Consider the following 21,864-nt stretch of genomic DNA (forward strand, 5'->3'; position numbering starts at 1 on the left):
AAACTTAAGAGTTTGGATAGTTTTATTTGATCATGTATAAACTTTTTAGGGAATTATGTCTTTCTTCATTTTCATATTTTCATTTCTAATATTTAATATTTAAATATTAATTTTACAGTAACTTTATTAAAATATCAATACTTTGTCTAATATGGTACAGATAGCTTGCTCTTTGTTATTTCATTAGGCTGTGAACTTCTCTAGGACAAGTATTATATGTCTTATAATAATGGCTCCAAACTTTTAAACATTTATTCTAACAAGTTAGCATTGTGAGGATTAACATTGTTTCCATATTGCAAGTGCTAAGGGAGTTAAGTAGCTTGCTGAAAAGATGCAACTAACTTTTTTTAAAGAATTGTGCTTTAGATTCTGGGGTACATGTGCGGATCATGCAAGATTGTTGCATAGGTACATTCATGGTGAGGTGGTTTGTTGCCACCACCCCCCTATCACCTATACCTGACATTTTTCCCCACGTTATCCCTCCCCCAATCTCCCTCCCACTATCCTTCCCATAGTCACCCCCAACAGACCACAGTGTGCTATGCTCCCCTCTTTGTGTCCAAGTGTTCTCATTGTTCAACATCTGCCTATGAGTGAGAACATGCGGTGTTTTATTTTCTGTTCTTGTGTCAATTTGCGGAGAATGGTAGTTTCCAGGTTTATCCATGTCCCTACAAAGGATACAAACTCATCGTTTTTTATGGCTGCATAGTATTCTATAAATGTGTATATGCCACATTTTCTTTGTCCAGTCTGTCATCGATGGGCATTTGGGATGGTTCCAGGTCTTTGCTATTGTGAACAGTGCCGTGATGAACATGCGTGTTCATGTGTCTTTATAACAGAACAATTTATAGTCCTTTGGGTATATACCCAGTAATGGGATGGCTGGGTCAAATGGAATTTCTGTTTCTAGATCCTTGAAAAATTGCTACACTGTCTTCCACAATTGTTGAACTAATTTACACTCCCACCAACAGTGTAAAAGTGATCCTACTTCTCCACATCTTCTCCAGCATCTTTTGTCTCCGGATTTTTTAATGATTGCCATTCTAACTTGTGTGAGATGGTATGTCAATGTGGTTTTGATTTGCATTTCTCTAATAACCAGTGATGATGAGCATTTTTTTATGTTTGTTAGCTTTATATATGTCTTCCTTTGGAAAGTGTCTGTTCACATCCTTCACCCACTTGTGGATGGGTTTTTTTTTTTTCTTGTAAATCTGTTTTAGTTCTTTATAGATTCTGGATATTAGCCCTTTGTCAGATGGGTAGATTGCAAAAATTTTTTCCCATTCTTTTGGCTGCTGGTTCACTCTAATGATTGTTTCTTTTGCCGTACAGAAGCTCTGAAGTTTAATTAGATCCTGTTTGTCTATTTTGGCTTTTGTTGCCATTGCTTTTGGTGTTTTAGTCATCAAGTCCTTGCCTATGCGTATGTCCTGAATGGTTTTGCTTAGGTTTTCTTCTAGGGTTTTTTTGGTGTTAGATCTTATGTTTAAGTCTTTAATGCAACTAGAGTTAATTTTATTGTAAGGTGTCAGGAAAGGGTCCGGTTTCTGCTTTCTGCACATGGCTGGCCAGTTTTCCCAGCACGATTTATTAAACAGGGGATCCTTTCCCCAGTGCTTGTTTTTGTCAAGTTTGTCAAAGATCAAATGGTTGTAGATGTGTGGTATTGCTCCGGAAGCCTCTGTTCTGTTCCATTGGTCTATGTCTCTGTTTTGATACCAGTACCATGCTGTTTTGATTACTGTCGCCTTGTATAGCTTGAAGTCTGGCAGCGTGATGCTGCCAGCTTTGTTCTTTTTGCTTAGGATTGTCTTGGCTATGTGGGTTCTTTTTTGGTTCCATATGAAGTTTAAGGTGATTTTTTCCAGTTCTGTGAAGAAGGTCATTGGTAGTTTGATGGGGATAGTGTTAAATCTATAAATTACTTTGGGCAGTATGGACATTTTCACAGTATTGATTCTTCCTAACCTTGAGCATGGAGTGGTTCTTCGTCTGTTTGTGTCCTCTCTTATTTCGTTGAGCAGTGGTTTGTAAGTCTCCTTGAAGAGGCCCTTTACCTCCTTTGTTATTTATATTCCTAGGTATTTTATTATTATTATTATTTTTTTTTGTGACAGAGTTTCATTCTGTCACCAAGTGCCAGGCTGGAGTGCAGTGGCGCAATCTCAGCTCACTGCAATCTCCACCTCCTAGGTTCAAGCAATTCTCCTGCCTCAGCCTCCCGAGTAGCTGGGACTACAGGCACGCGCCACCACGCCTAGTTGATTTTTGTATTTTTTAGTAGAGATGGGGTTTCACCATGTTGGCCAGGTTGGTTTTAATCTCTTGACCTTGTGATCCACCTGCCTCGGCCTCCTAAAGTGCTAGGATTACAGGCGTGAGCCACTGTGCTCGGCCATTTTATTATTCTTGTGGCAATTGTGAATGGGAGTTTGTTCTTGATTTCGCTCTCTGTTTGTCTGTTATTGGTGTGTAGGAATGCTTGTGATTTCTGCACATTGATTTTTATATCCTGAGACTTTGCTGAAGTTGCTTATCAGCTTAAGGAGAGTTTGGGCTGAGGCGATGGGGTCTTCAAAATATACAATCACGTCGTCTGAAAATAGAGACAATTTGACTTTCTCCTTTCCTAATTGAATACCCTTTATTTCTTTTTCTTGCCTGATTGCTCTGGCTAGAACATCCAATACTATATTGAATAGGAGTGGTGAGAGATGTTACCCTTGTCTAGTGCCAGATTTCAAAGGGAATGCTGCCAGTTTTTGCACATTCAGTATGATATTGACAGTGGGTTTGTCATAAATAGCTTTTATTATTTTGTGATAGGTTCCGTCAATACCTAGTTTATTAAGAGTTTTTATCATAAAGTGCTGTTGAATTTTCTCTAGGCCTTCTCTGCATCTATTGAGATAATCATGTGGTTTTGTCTTTGGTTCTGTTTATGTGATGAATTATATTTATAGACTTTTGTATGTTGAACCAGCCTTGCATTCCCAGAAAGAAGGCTATTTGATTGTGGTGGATAAGCTTTTTGATGTGCTGTTGCATTAAGTTTGCCAGTATTTTATTGAAGATTTTTGCATCTATGTTCATCATGGATCTTGGCCTGAAGTTTTCTTTTCTTGTTGAGTCTCTGCTGGGTTTTGGTATCAGGATGATGTTGGTCTTATAAAATGAGTTAGGGAGGATTCCCTCTTTTTGTATTGTTTCAGATAGTTTCAGAAGAAGTGGTACAAGCTCCTCTTTGTATGTCTGGTAGAATTCGGCCGTGAACTCGTCTGGACCTGGACTTTTTTTGGTGGGTAGGCTATCAATTGCTGCGTCAACTTCAGCCCTTGTTTTATTGTTCTATTCAGGGTTTCAACTTCTTCCTCGTTTAGGCTTGGGAGGAGGCAAGTGTCCAGGAATTAATCCATTTCTTCCAGGTTTGCTGGTTTATGTTCATAGAGTTGTTTGTAGTAATCTCTGGTGGTAGTTTGTATTTCTGTGGGATCATTGGTGATATGTCCTTTATCGTTTTTTTATTTTATCTATTTGATTTTTCTCTCTTTTCTTTTTTTATTAATCTGGCTAGTAGTCTATTTTGTTGATCTTTTCAAAAAACCCGCTCCTGGATTGATTGATTTTTTTAAAGGTTTTTTTTTTTGTGTGTGTGTGTCTCTATCTCCTTCAGTTCTGCTCTGATCTTAGTTACTTCTTGTCTCCTGCTAGCTTTTGAGGTTTTTTTTGATCTTGCTCCTCTAGCTCTTTCAATTTTGATGATAGGGTGTCGATTTGAGATCTTTCCTCATTTCTCATGTTGGCACTTTTTGCTATAAATTTCCTTCTAGACGCTGCTTTAAATGTGTCCCGGATATTATGGTACGTTGTGTCTTCATTCTTGGTTTCGAAGAACATGTTTATTTCTATCTTCATTTCATTGTTTATCCAGTCAACGTTCAGGAGCCAGTTGTTCAGTTTCCATGAAGCTGTGCGGTTTTGTTCCCTTTGCTTTGAATTACTTTCTTAATCCTGTTCTAATTTGATTGCACTGTGGTCTGAGAGATTGTTTGTTATGATTTCTGTTTTTTTGCATTTGCTGAGGAGTGATTCACTTTCATTTATGTGGTTAATTTTAGAGTAAGTGTGATACGGTGCTGAGAAGAATGCATATTCTGTGGCTGTGAGGTGGAGAGTTCTGTAGATGTCTATTAAGTTCGCTTGTTCCAGGTCTGCATTCAAGTCCTAAATATCCTTGTTGATTTTCTGTCTCGTTGATGTCTAATGTTGACAGTGGAGTGTTGAAGTCTCCTACTATTAATGTGTGGGAGTTTAAGTATCTTTGTAGGTCCTTAAGAACTTGCTTTATGTATCTGGGCGGTCGTGTATTGGGTGCATATATAGGATAGTTAGCTCTTCTTGTTGTATTGATGATCCTTTCACCATTGTGTATTGTCCTTCTTTGTCTCTTCTGATCTTTGTTGATTTAAAGTCGATCTTATCAGAGACTAAAATTGCAATCCCTGCTCTTTTTTTTTGTTGTTGTTCTCCATTTTCTTGGTAGATCTTCTTCCATCCCTTCATTTTGAGTCTATGTGTGTCTTTGAGTGTGAGATGGGTTTCCTGAATACAGCGCACTGATGGTTTTTGACTTTTTACCAGTTTGCCAGTCTGTGTCTTTCATTGGGGCATTTAGGCCATTTACATTTAATATTAATAATGTTATGTGTGATTTGATTCTGCCATTTTGTTACTGGTTGGTTGTTTTGCCTGTTGGTCAACACAGTTTCCTCATTGTGTCATTGGTCTTTCATTTGGTTCATTTTTGCGGTGGCTGTTACTGAATGTTTTTTTCTGTGTTTAGTGCTTCCTTCAGGAGCTCTTGTAGGGCAGTTGTGATGGTAACAAAATCTCTCAGTAATTGCTTGTCCGTAAAGGATTTAGTTTTTCCTGCACTTATGAACCTTAGTATGGCTGGATATGAGATTCTGGGTTGAAAGTTCTTTTCTTTAAGGATGTTGAATATTCACCCCACTCTCTTCTGGCTTGTAGAGTTTCTGTGGAGAGATCTGCTGTGAGTCTGATGGGCTTTCCTTTGTTGGGGACCTGAACTTTCTCTCTGGCTGCCCTTAGCATTTTTTCCTGCGTTTCAACCTAGGTGAATCTAATGATTATGTGCCTTGAGGTTGCTCTTCTTGAGGATAATATCTGTGGTGTTCTTTGTGTTTCCTGTATTTGAATGTTGGCCTGCTTTGCTAGGTTGGGGAAGTTCTCCTGGATAGTATTTTGAAGAGTGTTTTCTAGCTTGGATTCATTTCTCCCCATCCTCTTCAGGTATACCAGTCAAGCTTAGATTAGTTTTTTTCACATAATTCCATATGTCTTGGAGGCTTTGTTTAGTTTTTTTCACTCTTTTTTCTCTTTTCTTGCTTTCTGTCTCTTTTTTTTTTTTTTTTTTTTGAGACAGAGTCTCGCTCTGTTGCCAGGCACCAGACTGGACTGCAGTGGCACGATCTCAGTTCTCTGTAACCTCTGCCCTGCAGGTTCAAGCAATTCTCCTGCCTCAGCCTCCTGAGTAGCTGGGACTACAGGTACGCACCACCATGCCCAGCTAATTTTTGTATTTTTTTTTTAGTAGAGACGAGGTTTCACCATGTTGGCCAGGATGGTCTCAATCTCTTTACCTTATGATCCGCCCGCCTCGGCCTCCCAAAGTGCTGGAATTACAGGCATGAGCCACTGCGCTCAGCCTGCTTTCTCTTTTTATTTTGTTGAGTTGATTTTTGATCGATATCCTTTCTTCTGCTTGATCAGTTCAGCTACTGAAACTTGTGTATGCTTCATGAAGTTCTTGTGCTCTGTTTTTCAGCTTCATCAAGTTGTTTATGGTCTTTAGGCTGTTTATTCTACTTAGCATTTCATCTAATCTTTTTTCAAGGTTCTTAGTTTTTTTGTATTGGGTTAAAACTTGTTCTTTTAGCTCAGAGAAGTTTGTTATTATGCATCTTCTGAAGCCTGCTTCTGTGACCTCGTCAAAATGGTTTTCTGACTTGTTTTGTTGCCATGCTGGTGAGTCATTGTGATCTCTCTGGGGAGGAGAGGCGTTCTGGACTTTGATTTTTTTCTCCTTTTTGCGCTGGTTTCTTCCCATCTTCTCTGAGGGGATGCCCTTTTGTTAAAGTTGGGGTTATGTCTCCTGTGTGAGGCTTTTTATTTTTTTTTTTAAACGCAGGTGTTGATGTGCTACTTGAGACAGTCTGTCTGTGGAGATGCTGCTGGGCTGCCTGGGTCTCAGCCAGGCTGCTGTTTATTCTTTGCCTGGTTTCCGTACTGGTGGGGTTAGCCCCGCCATCCCAGTGGCGGGCTGTTTCCCTCTGCCGAGCCCATTGTGCCTGGGTGGAGGATGTGTTAACTGCAAAACTCTCCTGGGAGAGGGACTCTGGTTGCTGGATCTTGTTGGGGAGGGGCCTGTCTGGTCATATTCCTCTCCCTGCTTTCAACTCTTCTGTGGAATGGGCAGTTCCTTTTCACAGGCTTTCTTGGTATTAGTCATCTGCCCTGGTCTGTACTAACAAGGCACCAGTCTGGCCAGGGCTGCTGGCCTGGGCTACCGCCCAGATCTGCGACTCTGGATGGTTGTCAACAAGGTGGTGTTTTCCTGGTCAGTGTGCTGCTGAAGTCTTGGAATAAATGGCTGTATCTGATTCAGAGAACCGAGGATGTGATGCACCACCCCGTCCACTCCCCGCCCCTGATCCTCTGTGCCTGATACAATTTCCACTTGGGGCAGTGCCCCGCCTTGCCTTGGCTGGACACCTTTGGGCTGCTTTTTTTTTTAGGGTTAATCTGCTGTTCAACCAGTTCCTTTAAAACAAAACCAGTACCATTCTCAGAGACATGGATATTGCTCTGGTTCTGTCTCACTTGGTGGTAGCTGCACTTTGGATAAGCTTCCTTTCAGTCATTTTCCCCTGCTTCCCAAATCACAATTAACTTTAAGAGGTGAGCTAGGAATGGGACTTACTTGACTATAGTTTGTGATCTTAGTCAACATACTCTGTTGCATCTTGTATTTTCTTAGTATCACCAGTATCTAGTATTGAATGTAACACTCAGTAGACATGTTACTCACATTTGCTGGACTGAATTGTATTAGGACGTTATTCATTTATATGCGTTTGCTTAATTTTGTATAATTTGATGTGATGTAAGTAAGGACTTGCATTCTTCAATGCTTGACTCATATAGTTGTTGAATATGGTTACAAATTTACTATTTAAAGATAAAACTATTTCTTCCATAGGTTAATTGTATAAAATGGGTTTTATTTCTTATAAATTCGTGCTGTACCCCTCAAAAATTCCAAAGTTTATCACAGGAATAAAATATTGTTTTAAACATTAACAACAAAAGTCAAAGTTATGATGAAAATGTTATTAAGGATGCCTTTTTGTGAATTGTATGGAAGCATGACTCTGGTAACATTTGGACTGAAACAAGCATGGCTATTCTTTATTCTTCCACTAGTGGTTCTTAACCTTATCTACACATTAGAATCACTTGCGAAACTTTTAAAAGTCCCAGTATAAAGGCTGTATTGAACTGAGATCAATGAAAAAGGAATGGCTGGAATAGAATCTGTATTAAGTTTCTTAGGTGATACCAGTGTTATTTTTATTGTGGAGAAAGTTACAGGTACTGATAATATTTCTGTGGTTTCTTATCTGTATCCATAGTTGAAGTAAATGCTAAATTTTACTTAGAACTTATATTGATTTAAACCTATTTAAGATTCTCTGGTTCAGAATGCTTATAGACATTTCAAAGATTATAATTTGTCATATTGTGGGCTTTTTTTCTGAGAAGACATATTTTTATGTTTTAGAAAGGGTTTTAAATATATTTAAATATATAGATTTGAAGATTAATTTTAAAAGGCCATCCATTAGCAGAAAATTGAAACTGGATCCCTTCCTTACAAATTTTACAAAGAACTGAACTCTAGTTAAATGTATGCATGCTGATTTTGAAGAAAGTATTCAGATACTTGCAAGTTACTTTGGATAGCACTAAAAATGGCTGGATTTATGGGTGGAAAAAAGGAACAATAAATGGAAAAACATATGATAAAGCAAATTCAGGAAAGATTAACTATCAAATCTAGATGGTGGATATGAGTATTCACCATAAACTTTTTCAGTGTTTCTTGTATGTCAGAAAATTTGTAATAAAACATTGGAACGGAAATGAATCTCAAACATATTAAATAAATAAATGATAAAATGATGTGTGAGTTATTTATCATAACTGACAAAGTTAACACAAATTATTTTTTCTGGATTAGGTTATAGACTAATTTGCTTCATTAAAAAAACATGTTTAATAACTGGCATAAATCCTAGGTGTTCCATAAGTTACAGTAAATGGATTGCAATCCGTAGTCAAGATGCAGAACATCATTATCATCACAGGGTTTTGTCCTGTCCTACTAAATCCCTGTTATTTTGATAGTTTTCCACCAAAACTTAGTTATGCCTATTCCAGATATGCTAAACAGAGGCATACAGTATGTAATCTTTTTATGTTTTTTTACTCATCAAATTTGGGAAAGTAATCCATTTTGTGACATATATCAGTAGTTTATTCCTTTTTATTCCTGAGAAGTATAAAAAGGTATCCACTGTAAACAGTAAGAAAGCATATCCATTGAATGAATATACTGAAGTTTGTTAATCCTTTCACCTGTTGATGAGCATCTGGACTGTTACCAGTTTTTGGCACTTATGAATGTAGCTGCTACACACATTCTGGTAACAGTATTTTTATGGACATATCTTTTCACTTTTTTTGGAGTGGAATTGCCAGGTTATAAGGTAGGAATATATTTAGTTTTTGAATTGCTAAATCTTTTCAAAACAGTTGTGCTGTTTACATGCCCACTGACAGTATATGAGAGTTCAGTTGCTTTGCATCCTTATTAACATTTATTATCTTAATGTTATTAATATTAGTACTCTCAGTTTTTTTCTGAAAAGTTTCTATTTCATTTTGGTTTTACTTTACACATTACAAATGGGCAAAAACAAAAAAAACACAAACCCCACAAACCTTTAAACAATGGCACAGTAACTCTGTTGAGATGAGAGACTGCTTATGAGAAGTTGGCTATTTTTATTTTTTATTATACTTTTAAGTTCTGGGATACATGTGCAGAATGTGCAGGTTTGTTACATAGGTATACATGTGCCATGGTGGTTTGCTGTACCCATCAGCCTGTCATCTATATTAGGTGTTTTTCCTAATGCTATCCCTTTTCTATCCCCCTATGCCCTGACAGGCCCCAGTGTGTGATGTTTCCCTCCCTGTATCCATGTGTTCTCATTGTTCAACTCCCACTTATGGGTGAGAACATATGGTGTTTGGTTTGCTCTTCCTGTGTTAGTTTGCTGAGAATGATGGTTTACAGCTTATCCATGTCCCTGTAAAGGACATGAACTCATCCTTTTTCATGACTGCATAGCATACCATGGTGTATGCATGCCACATATTCTTTATCCAGTCTATATCATTCATGGGCATTTGGGTTGGTTCCAAGTCTTTGCTATTGTGAACAATACCACAATAAACATACATGTGCATGTGTCTTTATAGTAGAATGATTTACAATCCTTTGTGTATATACCCAGTAATGGGATTGCTGGGTCAAATGGTATTTCTGGTTCTAGATCCTTGAGGAATCACCACACTGTCTTCCACAGTGGTTGAACTAATTTACACTCCCACCAAAAGTGTAAAAGTGTTTCTATTTCTCTACATCCTCTTCAGCATCTGTTGTTTCCTGACTTTTTAATAGTCACCTTTCTAACTGGCGTGAGATGGTATCTGATTGTTTTGATTTGCATTTTTCTAATGACCAGTGATGATGAGTTTTTTATATATGTTTGTTGGCCACATAAATGTCTTACTTTAAGAACTGTCTGTTCATATCCTTTGCCCTCTTTTGGTTGGGTTTGTTTGTTTTTGTGTGTGTGTATAAATTTGTTTAAGTTCCTTGTAGATTCTGGATATTAGCCCTTTGTCAGATGGATAGCTTGCAAAAATTTTGTCCCATTCTGTAGGTTGCCTGTTCACTCTGATGATAGTTTCTTTTGCTGTCCTGAAGTTCTTTAGTTTAATTAGATATCATTTTTTGGCTTTTGTTGCCATTGCCTTTGGTGTTTTAGTCATGAAGTCTTTGCCCATGCCTATGTCCTGAATGGTATTGCTTAGGTTTTTTATCATTTTAGGTCATATGTTTAAGTCTTTAATCCATCTTGAATTAATTTTTGTATAAGGTGTAAGGAAGGGGTCCAATTTCAATTTTCTGCATATGGATTGCCAGTTTTCCCAACACCATTTATTAAATAGGGAATCCTTTCCCTATTGCTTGTTTTTGTCAGGTTTGTCAAAGATCAGATGGTTGTAGATTTGTGGCGTTATTTCTGAGGCCTCTTTTCTGTTCCATTGGTTTATATATCTGTTTTGGTACCAATACCATACGATTTTGGTTACTGTAGCCTCATGTAGTATAGTTTGAAATAAGGTGGTGTGATGCCTCTAGCTTTGTTCTTTTTGCTTAGGATTATCTTGGCTTTATGGCCTCTTTTTTGGTTCCATACGAAATTTAAAGTAGTTTTTTTCCAATTCCTTGAAGAAAGTCAGTGTTAGCTTGATGGAGTTAGTATTGAATCTGTTGGGCAGTGGCCATTTTCACGACATTGATTCCTCCTATCCATGAGCATGTAATGTTTTTTCACTTTTTTGTGTCCTCTTTTATTTCCTTGAGCAATGGTTTGTAGTTCTCCTTGAAGACATCCTTCACATCCCTTGTAAGTTGTATTCCTAGGTATTTTATTCTTTGTAGCAGTTGTGAATGGCAGTTCACTCATGATTTGACTGTCTGTCTGTTATTGGTATATAGGAATGCTTGTGATTTTTGCATACTGATTTTGTATCCTGAGACTTTGCTGAAGTTGCTTATCAGCTTAAGGTGATTTTGGGCTAAGACGATGGGGTTCTCTAAATATACAAAAATGTCATCTGCAAACGAGACAATTTGACTTCCCCTTTCCTATTTAAATACCATTTATTTCTTTCTCTTGCCTGATTGTCCTGCGCAGAGCTTCCATTACTATGTTGGATAGGAGTGGGGAGAGAGGGCAATCCTTGTCTTGTGCCAGTTTTCAAAGAGCACGCTTCCAGCTTTTGCCCATTCAGTATGATATTGACTGTGGGTTTGTCATAAGCAGCTCATATTATTTTGAGATACATTCCATCAGTACCTAGTTTATTGAGAGTTTTTAGCATGAAGTGGTATTGAATTTTATTGAAGTCCTTTTCTGCATCTATTGAGATAATCGTGGTTTTTGTCATTGGTTCTGTTTATGTGATGGATTACATTGATTGATTTGCATATATTAAACCAGCCTTTTATCTCAGGGATGAAGCCGACTTGATTGTGGTGGATGAGCTTTTTGATGTGCTGCTGGATTCAGTTTGCTAGTGTTTTATCGAGGATTTTTACATCAATGTTCATCAGGGATATTGGCCTGAAATTTGTTTTTTTGTTGTGTGTCTGCCAGGTTTTGGTATCAGAATGATGCTGGTCTCATAAAATGAGTTAGGGAGGAATCCCTTTTTTTTCTATTGTTTGGAATAGTTTCAGAAGGAATGGGACCAGCTCCTTTTTGTACCTCTGGTAGAATTCAGGTGTGAATCTGTCTGGTCCTGGGCTTTTTCTGGTTGGTAGACTATTACTGCCTCAGTTTCAGAACTTGTTGTTGGTCTCTGCAGGGATTTGACTTCTTCCTGGTTTAGTCTTGGGATGGTGTATGTGTCCAGGAATTTATTCATTTCTTCTAGATTTTCTAGTTTATTTGCATAGAGGTGTTTATAGTATTCTCTGATGGTAGTTTGTATTTCAGTGGGATCGGTGGTGATGTCCCCTTTATCATTTTCTGTTGTGTCTGTTTGATTCTTCTCTCTTTTCTTTATTAGTCTGACTAGTGGTCTATTTTGTTAATCTTTTCCAAAAACCAGATCCTGGATTCATTGATTTTTTTTTATTTGAAGGGTTTTTCATGACTGTCCTTTTAGTTTTGCTCCGATCTTAGTTATTTATTGACTTCAGCCAGCTTTTGAATTTGTTTGCTTTTGCTTCTCTAGTTCTTTTAATTGTGATGTTTGGGTGTCGATTTTAGATCTTTCCTGCTTTTTCCTGTGGGCCTTTAGTGCTATAAATTTCCCTGTAAACACTGCTTTAGCTGTGTCCCAGAGATTCTGGTACATTGTGTTTTTGTTCTCATTGGTTTCAAAGAACTTATTCATTTCTGCCTTAATTTTGTTATATACCCGGTAGTCATTTAGGAGCAGGTTATTCAGTTTCCATGTAGTTGTGCTATTTTGAGTGAGTTTCTTAATTCTGAGTTCTAATTTGATTGCACTGTCGTCCGAGAGACTGTTTTTATGATTTCTGTCCTTTTTATTTGCTGAGGAGTGTTTTACTTCCAATTATGTGGTCAATTTTAGAACAAGTGTGACATGTTGCTGAGAAGAATGTATATTCTGTTGAGTTGGGATGGAGAGTTCCGTAGATGTCTATTAGGTTCATTTGGTCCAGAGCTGAGTTCAAGTCCTGAATATACTTGTTAATTTTCTGTCTCGTTGATCTAATATTGACCAGTGGGGTGTTAAAGTCTCCCACTATTATTGTGTGGAAGTCTGAGTCCCTTTGTAGGTCTCTAAGAACTTGCTTTATGAATCTGGGTACTCCTGTATTGGGTGCATATATATTTAGGATAGTTAGCTCTTCTTGTTGCATTGATCCCTTTACCGTTACCTAATGCCTTTCTTTGTCTGTTTTCATCTTTGTTGGTTTAAAGTCTGTTTTATCAGAGACTAGGATTGCTACCCCTGCTTATTTTATTTTTTTTTTTGCATTTCATTTGCTTGGTAAATATTCCTCCATCCCTTTATTTTAAGCCTATGTGTGTCTTTGCAGGTGAGATTGGTTTCCTGAATATAGCACAACAATGGGTCTTGACTCTATGCAATTTGCTGATCTGTGTCTTTTTTTTTTTTTTTGAGATGGAGTTTCACTCTTGTTTCCCAGGCTGGAGTACAGTGGTGTGACCTTAGCTCACTGCAACCTCTGCCTCCAGCGTTTAAGCGATTATCCTGCCTCAGCCTCCAGAGTAGCTTGGATTACAGGCATGTGACACCATGCCCAGCTGATTTTGTCTTTTTAGGAGAGACAGGGTTTCTCCATGTTGGTCAGGCTGGTGTCAAACTCCCGACCTCAGGTGATCCGCCCACCTCAGCCTCCCAAAGTGCTGGGATTACAGGCGTGAGCCACTGCACCCAGCCTGAGCTATGTTTTTTAATTGAGGCATTTAGCCCTTTTACATTTAAGGTTAATATTGTTATTTGTGAATTTGATCCTGTCATGCTAGGTGGTTGTTTTGCCCGTTAGTTGATACAGTTTCTTCATAGCGTCTTTACAATTTAATATGTTTTTGCAGTGGCTGGTACTGGTTGTTCCTTTCCATATTTAGTGTTTCCTTCAGGAGCTCTTGTAAGGCAGGCCTGGTGGTGACAAAATCTCTCAGCATTTGCTTGTCTGTAAAGGATTTTCTTTCTCCTTTGCTTATGAAGCTTAGTTTGGCTGGATATGAAATTCTGGGCTGAAAATTCTTTAAGAATGTTGAATATTGGCCCCGACTCTTTTCTGGCTTTTAGGCTTTCTGCAGAGAGATCCGCTGTTAGTTTGATGTGCTTCCCTTTGTGGGTAATCCAACCTTTCTCTCTGACTGCCCTTAGCATTTTTTTCCTTTATTTCATCCTTGGTGAATCTGACAGTTATGTGTCTTGGGGTTGCTCCTTCTCAAGGAGTATGTTTGTGGTGTTCTCTGTATTTTCTGAATATGAGTGTTGGCCTGTCTCACTAGGTTGAGGAAGTTCTCCTGGATAATATCCTGAAGAGTATTTTCCAACTTGGTTCCATTCTCCCTGTCATTTTCAGTTACACCAATAAAATGTAGGTTTGGTCTTTTTACACAGTCCCAAATTTCTTGGAGGCTTTGTTTGTTCCTTTTCATTCTTTTTTCTCTCATCTTGTCTTCACACTTTGTTTCATTAAGTTGATCTTCAATTTCTGATACCCTTTCTTTTGCCTGACAGTTTGGCTATTGATACTTGTGTGTGCTTCACGAAGTTCTCATGCTGTGTTTTTTAGCTCCATCAGGTCATTTCTGTTCTTCTCTAAACTGGTTATTCTAGTTAGCAATTCCTCTAACCTTTTTTTCAAGGTTCTTAGCTTCCTTGCATTGGGTTAGAACATGCTCCTTTAGCTTGGAGGAGTTTGTTACTACCCACCTTCTGAAGCCTACTTTTGTCAATTTGTCAAACTCATTCTCCTCCATCCAGTTTTGTTCCCTTGCTGGCAAGGAGTTGTGATTCTTTGTAGAAGAGGCATTCTGGTTTTTGAAATTTTCATCCTTTTTGCACTGTTTTTTCCTTATCTTTGTGGATTTATCTACCTTTGGTCTTTGATGTTGGTGACCTTCAGATGGGGTTTCTGTGTGGACATCCTTTTGTTGATGTTGATGCTATTTCTTTCTGTTTATTAGTTTTCTTCTAACAGGGCCCTCTGCTGCAGGTCTGCTGGAGTTTACTGGAGGTCCACTCCCATCCCTGTTTGCCTGGGTATCATTGGTGGAGGCTGCAGAACAGCAAAGATTGCTGCCTGTTTCTTCCTCTGAAAGCTTCCTCCCAGAGGGGCACCCACCATTTGCCAGCTGGAGCTCTCCTGAATGAGTGTCTGTTGACCCCTGCTGGGAGGTGTCTCCCAGTCAGGAGGCATGAGGGTCAGGGACCCACTTGAAGAGGCAGTGTGTCACTTAGCAGAGCTTGAGTGCTGTGCTGGAAGATCCACTGTTCTCTTCAAAGCTGGCAGGCACAACGTTTAAATCTGCTGAAGCTGTGTCCACAGCTGCTTGTTCCCTCAGGTGCTCTGTTCCAGGGAGATGGGAGTTTTGTTTATAAGCCTCTGACTGGGGCTACTGCCTTTCTTTCAGAGATGCCCTGCTCAGAGGGGAAGAATCTAGAGAGGCAGGCTGGCTACAGTGGTTTTGCAGAGTTGCAGTTGGCTCTGGCCAGATTCAACTTCCAGGTAGTATCTGGGCTGGAATGCACCTTTCCTCATGGCAGTCCCTCACAGCTTCCCATGAGGGAAATGTATCTTGGCTAGAGGAGAAGTTCCCCGACCCCTTGCGCTTCCCAAGTGAGGCAATGCCCTAACCTGCTTTGGCTTGTCCTTTGTGGGGTGCATCCACTGTTTAACCAGTCCCAGTGAGATGAGCCAGGTACCTCATTTGGAAATGTAGAAATAACCTGCCTTCTGCCTTGATTTCGCTGAGAGCTAGAGACTAGAGCTATTCCTATTCAACCATCTTGCCAACCACCAAGAATGTTGGCTATTTTTATTTTTAAAAATACTTTTTCAAATCTCCCTGCAAAATACTATTGAGCTTTGATTTTAATTTTGGCTATATTATTTCTTGGCATTTGTGGTGCCATATGTAGAATATTTAATTCCATTGTTATTATTTAGAAATAATGTATTTTTTCAGTTTGGGGAATAAATTCAAAATAAAGAGTTTTTGAGTGATTTAATGGACCAAATAAGCAGTTGGAGAAACTATTAGTTAATCACATAGCTCACTGATACAGTAGTTTTGATGTCTACCCTCTAAGCTCATTGAAATTCCGAAGAGAAGTGTTTCTGTGTCCAACTTGTCACTTTTTTGGCCTTTCTTTTCCCTATCTGGAATGTAAAAATACTGTTTAATGTATCTACCGCAAATGACTAGCTAGTAAAATAATGTAATGGCTTTTAGGTTTAAAATTCACTTTTTCTGTAATTAGAAAGTCAATTCTAGTTCCAGGGATGTTTCATTTTTGACCATATTCTTATTGAAAAATTTATTTTCTGTTCAAAATGCAGTTAAGATTTTATTTGCAGTTGTGCATAGAGAAATGGACAGTGCCATTGAAAATAACTTCTAATAAAAGATGCCACTGTGAAAACGTAACTTTTTTGGGAGAGGGGTTATCCTTTTCTTGGGTATATAAGGTAATAGGTAATTATGGAATTTAAATACACATGTAGAAACAGATGGAGAGAGAGAGAAATGAGAGACAGAGATACACTGTTGTACTGATTTTAAAACTAGCTTCTTGGGAGTTTAATTTTCTGATTTCTGGATTCTGTCATCTAAACTTATAGATAAGTAAAATATACCAGAAGAGAACAGACATTGTAATGTCAGTATCCTCAAAGGTTTTTTCTCAGACATTAGGCTCTAATTCCTACTCTTACACTTTTTTTTTTTTAAATGTGTGTAGAAGGTTAGAACAGTTGAATCCAACTCAGTGGAACTGAGCCGTGAATTCATCTAATTGTAAACCTTGAGTGAAGTGACAGAATGGGATGGGTTTTCCTTAAGTATATAGATATATAATCATTTTTAAGCAAGTGGCTAGTTTCTTTTCATCTTAGGGTGTATCATATTCCTGGATTATTGGTGTGGCCAGTTATTTGAGATTGACAACATTTGTAGTACGTGACTTTATATTTTGCTTACTTGAAACTATAAAACCCTTAATTCTTATTTTAAACTATTTGTTTTGATTGATTTTATATCAAAAGAATTTAGTAAGCAGTTGTATCTTTTAAACATACCACATTGTTTTATGAGAAACTCCTTTGCTTAAAAGTAAAAATTGATTTTTAAAGTCAGTGATGGCATTACTGTAGAGCAACTATATTTAAGCTAATTTCTATAAAGAATTAATATATGAAATACTGAATTCAGAGGTTGGCTAAAAGTTAAATGTGGAAAAACATCATTTGTAACTTCTGTTTTAATTCTTTAAAAATGTGTAAAACTTTTTCGTGCTTTGCCTAATTAGGTCCTCAAAGTTATTTTTTGATAGTAATCAAATTACAAATAGCACTGCTTTAATTTGATTGCTGCAATAAACATGAAATTAAGATTTTCATACTAAAAATCTATAGACAGTTTGTGTAGGTCCTATATGTTAGCTGTATTACATAAATATTTATTAAAGTTTTGTGTACATATCATCTTGTAGTACTCATTACTATTCCATGCCTGTAGTATAACAAAGCATTAAAAGAAAAATAATTATGATTTCTAAAATCCATTCTTTCTCAGGTGTATAGTCTACTCTCAATAAAAAAGAATCCTGTCGATGCTGTAGTAAGAGATACGAAGCAGGGAGAGTTGACTCCTGTTTACTGGAGTCTACTTTCTAGCTAAATGAAACAGCTTAAAATTTCTAAATTGAGTGTATTTTAAGTAAAAGATTATCTGCTATTGGTAGAGTGCCACATAACTTATTCAACTTTCATTTTTTCACAGAGCTCATTAATAAGCATTTACAGTCAGTTTTTGGCAGCATTAGAATCACTAAAGGCATTCTGGGATGTTATGGATGAAATCGATGAGAAGACCTGGGTACTTGAGCCAGAAAAACCTCCACGGAGTGCAACAGCACGCAGAATTGCATTAGGTAGGGACAAAGAGGGTTAGGGGTTTGTTTCTGGGAGTTTGATTTTACTTTGTATTACTTATGAAAAGTAATTTAACAATGGCAGTTGGACTCAGACTTCTTTGTATGAAATCAGCTATTAAAATTTTTTTGGATGAACTGTGTTTTGTTGTTGTTTTGCTACCCATTTAAGTGTAAATATTTTAGGTGAAAATGGCAAGTCCGGAGGTGTTTCATTATAAGAGGTGATGATCCAAAACATTCAGAAGTGTGTTTAATTAGCTGTTAATTAGCACAGGAATGGTGGAGCAGGTTATTCAAAATTTACATTACTTTAAACCAGAAAAAAGTGTATTTGAATAATAAAGTCTTCATTTGTGAAACTTAAAAAATTAGTGTGCTGAGATCTAGGAATATTTTCTGATAGAAATATAGAGGAACATAAAAAACTTTTAGTAGACATGCCACTGAAGAGTAAACAGAAAGCACAGAGTAAGAATTTACAGTTTAAGTATTTTCTTCACTACAAATATGTGAAAATTATGAGTAAGTTATGGTACAAACATAAATAGGTGTGCAGTGTTATCACATTCTCTTGACAATAAAATGGTTATGTATTTTCATTATAAGCAAGCAAAACATAAAGTCACTTTCAGAGTTCAACCTTTCTCAAGATTTTAGATAAACTATATTTAAGCTTACATTAAATACCATAGCTAGTTTTAAGATACCAATTTCTGTCTTTTTTTCTAAATAGATATATTGTTCAAGGATATTTTGAAATTCTGATGTGAATCACATCCAAGTTAGTGAGCAATTTTTACACTGTATTCCTAGGTATAATACAGATTATTGGAGGGAGAATGTGACATACATGCTATTACGAGAAGAAAAAAGTATAGTTATACAGCAGTTCTACAAACAGTAACACTTTACTGGTTTGAAAAAGTCTAACCGTGTTTAAAATGGAATAATTAGCCAAATTATGGTATATTTCTGAACAAAATATTTTCTTCAAAGAAATGTAGTAATTCATTATTTTCATGGCTCCATTAAAATAATTATCATGTCATGATTAAATATACTTTTTATTTCTCATTGAGCATAAATAGCCTAGTTTTTAATTCATTCTCTATTTACCTTTTAGCTTTTTTTTTTTTTTTCCTCCAGGCATGACTTGGTTTCTTAAGACCAAGTTTTGAACAAGTTAATGGAAAGATTAGCTAATATGCCCTTATTAAGTGACATAACAGTCTGGAGCCATTACTAGATGACAGTATTGAGGGCTGATAAAAAATTTGTGTTCATAGTAAAGAATGTGTTACCAAAAGTATTTTAACTTTTTGTATTTTTATTTTTCTCATTGAATGGCTAGTCATTTTTTACTAGCCACTGATGATCTCTTTTTGCCAGATGGGTAATCATTGCATTTATGTTGTTGCCAGGCTTGATGAAAGGTTTATTCTATAGTGTACAGAATTTATGAAGCCATTTTTACGATAAAAAATCCAAATTGATCTTAATAACACTGTGTACCTTCAAGAAACAGAATTAAAATTTCTGAAACTTATGCTATAGCCCAGTACAGTTAAAATATATAAAAGAATCTAGTGCCAGTTTTTTTAGGTCTTGGGAAATTAGGTTACTTACTATTTTTGTTATTAAATGAACAATTGCCATTGTGAATGAAATCTTTTGTTAAATTATAAGGGAAAGTTTCACATGCAGCAAAATAATTCAGAAAATGTTTTTATAAATTTTTATAAAACTTGTCTTATGTTTTTACCATTTACTATATTGCTAGTCTTTTTACATTTGACCATAGTTCTGTGAAATATAAACTTTTTCAAGAAAGCCATGAAAAGTAATTTAGATAATTATTTCTTAAACTTATGACTTGTGATAGTTTTGATATGAAAGACCTTTATCACTCCACAGAGCATTTTTATTTGAACTTTAATACAGTTGACCAGAATTGCAATCTAATTAAATATATTAATTTGTTGATTGGCTGATTTAAGATCCCTTTAATGATAATCATAATATCAAAAGTACATCTTTTGGTTAAATTATAACAATATATTTACCATTACAAAAAACTACAAAACATTTGGTTAATCTTTCTATGGGTAAACGGTTAAATAGGTAGCCAGACCAACATCTCTTCATTTTTATTGGCTTGATGGGCTGTTCTACTTCTAAAAGCTTTAATCTTGTTTCTTTCTAGGGAATAATGTTTCCATAAATATAGAGGTAGACCCGAAACATCCTACTATGCTTCCTGAGTGCTTCTTTCTTGGAGCTGACCATGGTATGAGATCTGAGATTTAAATATTTTTTAATAGAATCATAAAATCCTTGCCTACCGTTGTTAAATTATTAGAAAATATTAGTATATTAATGGTAGTTATTTTAAATGAAAATGTCTCAGCATTCTGAACTGTGTAATTGTTTTTTAACATAATACATATAATTTTGATTTTCTAATCAAGTAGTTAAGGAAACATTCTGTATCATATGGCTTTACAAACCATGAGTAGAGCATGCAATTATTAAACTTTTTTTTTTTTTAATCTGAAGTGGTAAAACCCCTGGGAATTAAGCTGAGCAGGAACATACACTTGTGGTAGGTACCTTGGCAATATAATTTTTACTTTTTGGTGATTTTACAAAGTTCATAGCATAATTTTTTTTCCCATGCTTTCAGGGATCCAGAAAATAGTGTGTTACAAAATTTGAAAGATGTTTTAGAAATTGATTTTCCAGCTCGTGCTATCCTGGAAAAATCTGTAAGTTTTATCTGTGCTTTTATCCAAACAGCATTGCATAATGACATTTAAATGCTTCTCAGTGAAAAATGAGGCTGAAAAGGGAGGGAAGTGGAAAAATATTGTAACACAGACTTCTGAAGTGCATCAAAGAACTTGTTACCTTTGATTGGCTGTTACATATGATTGTCTCTTGGAATAAGGGGATTGATTTCAGGGCTGCCCATGGATACCAAAATCTACACACATTCAAGTTCCACAGTTTCCCTGCGGGACCCATATATAGAAAAAAGTCAGCCCTCTGTATACACAGATTTCGTAGAAACACAGGTTCTGCATCTCCCCAGTACTGTATTTCTGTTCTGCATTTGGTTGAAAAAAAAAATGTGAATAAGGAGACCTGTGTAGTTCAAACCCATGTTGTTCAAGGGTCAACTATATACTTCTTTCATGGTCTTCAGTAGTGAAGTTATTAATGACAGACATTTATTAAAAATAAGGGGAAAGGTCCAAAGTAGCTAATGAGATATTTGGCTTTTCTACACAGTCTGCTTACTGATAGCTGAAGTACTGATTAGCTTCATGTAAGTTGTGAAGCAGTATAGTTTCTCAAAATTGGATAACACTATATTGCAAAAATAAACTCAGAATTGATTTTTGACAAGGCTGCTAAGGTTGTAGACTACTAAATGGTGGTGTTTTTCTTTTTCCTTTGGTTATAGAATTTTGCTGTTTAGTAATCACTAGCTAAATGTCAATTCCTATCTTTATATAATTTATTAGGGACATTATATTGATGTATGATATGGGAGAATTACTAACACCCAAACATCTTGTCAGCCAAAAATGGAATCTCTTGTTTAGCCTAGCTGTGTATATTTATTAAGTGAAAAAGGAAACACTCTACAATAGCTTTGCTAGGTGTTAAATAGTGATGTAATTATATTTCCTATAATACAGCAATATAGTCACCTTTATAAAATCTATTTTTATATCTATAAAACATTCTTACTGATCTTACCTTGTGTTTTAAACACATAGGTAATTTCATATTCTAAAGTAGTTAGAAGAATTGTAAAGTTCCCAGCACAAAAGGTAAATGTTGAGGTGATTAGTATCTTAATTATCTTGATTTGATCATTACACATTGTATACATGTATCCAAATGTCACATGTACCCTCCCAAATATGTACAGTAAGTTAGTGAGACACATATGCTTTTTATAAATATTTTTCTTTTGAAGGATTTTACTATGGATTGTGGAATTTGTTATGCTTATCAACTTGATGGTGCCATTCCTGATCAAGTGTGTGATAATTCCCAGTGTGGACAACCTTTCCATCAAATGTGCTTATATGAGGTAAAAAACAAAAACATTGTCAAGACTTTTTTCAGCTAACACAACATAGGGAGTATGCCTGTTTGAAAGACACAGCATCTAAAATCTGTTTAGTCTGTCGTGATCCTCTCTTTGGCCATTAACTC

The 21,864-nt window shown here is 36.4% G+C and overlaps 1 protein-coding gene across 9 annotated transcripts in view; it reads left to right on the forward strand.

Moving 5' to 3' along the window:
• FANCL (FA complementation group L) overlaps positions 1-21,864 on the forward strand; it is an 80,921-nt gene that overhangs the window by 57,143 nt on the left and 1,914 nt on the right. For all 9 annotated transcript variants that reach the window (XM_074399791.1, XM_074399800.1, XM_074399796.1 and 6 more), the window contains 5 exons: positions 17,481-17,631; positions 19,838-19,921; positions 20,191-20,236; positions 20,318-20,399; positions 21,623-21,739. In XM_074399791.1, the coding sequence (XP_074255892.1) occupies positions 17,481-17,631; positions 19,838-19,921; positions 20,191-20,236; positions 20,318-20,399; positions 21,623-21,739 (480 nt within the window). The remainder of the gene's footprint in view (positions 1-17,480; positions 17,632-19,837; positions 19,922-20,190; positions 20,237-20,317; positions 20,400-21,622; positions 21,740-21,864) is intronic.

Source organism: Saimiri boliviensis, chromosome 1, assembly GCF_048565385.1.
Source record: "Saimiri boliviensis isolate mSaiBol1 chromosome 1, mSaiBol1.pri, whole genome shotgun sequence".
NCBI lineage: Eukaryota > Metazoa > Chordata > Mammalia > Primates > Cebidae > Saimiri > Saimiri boliviensis.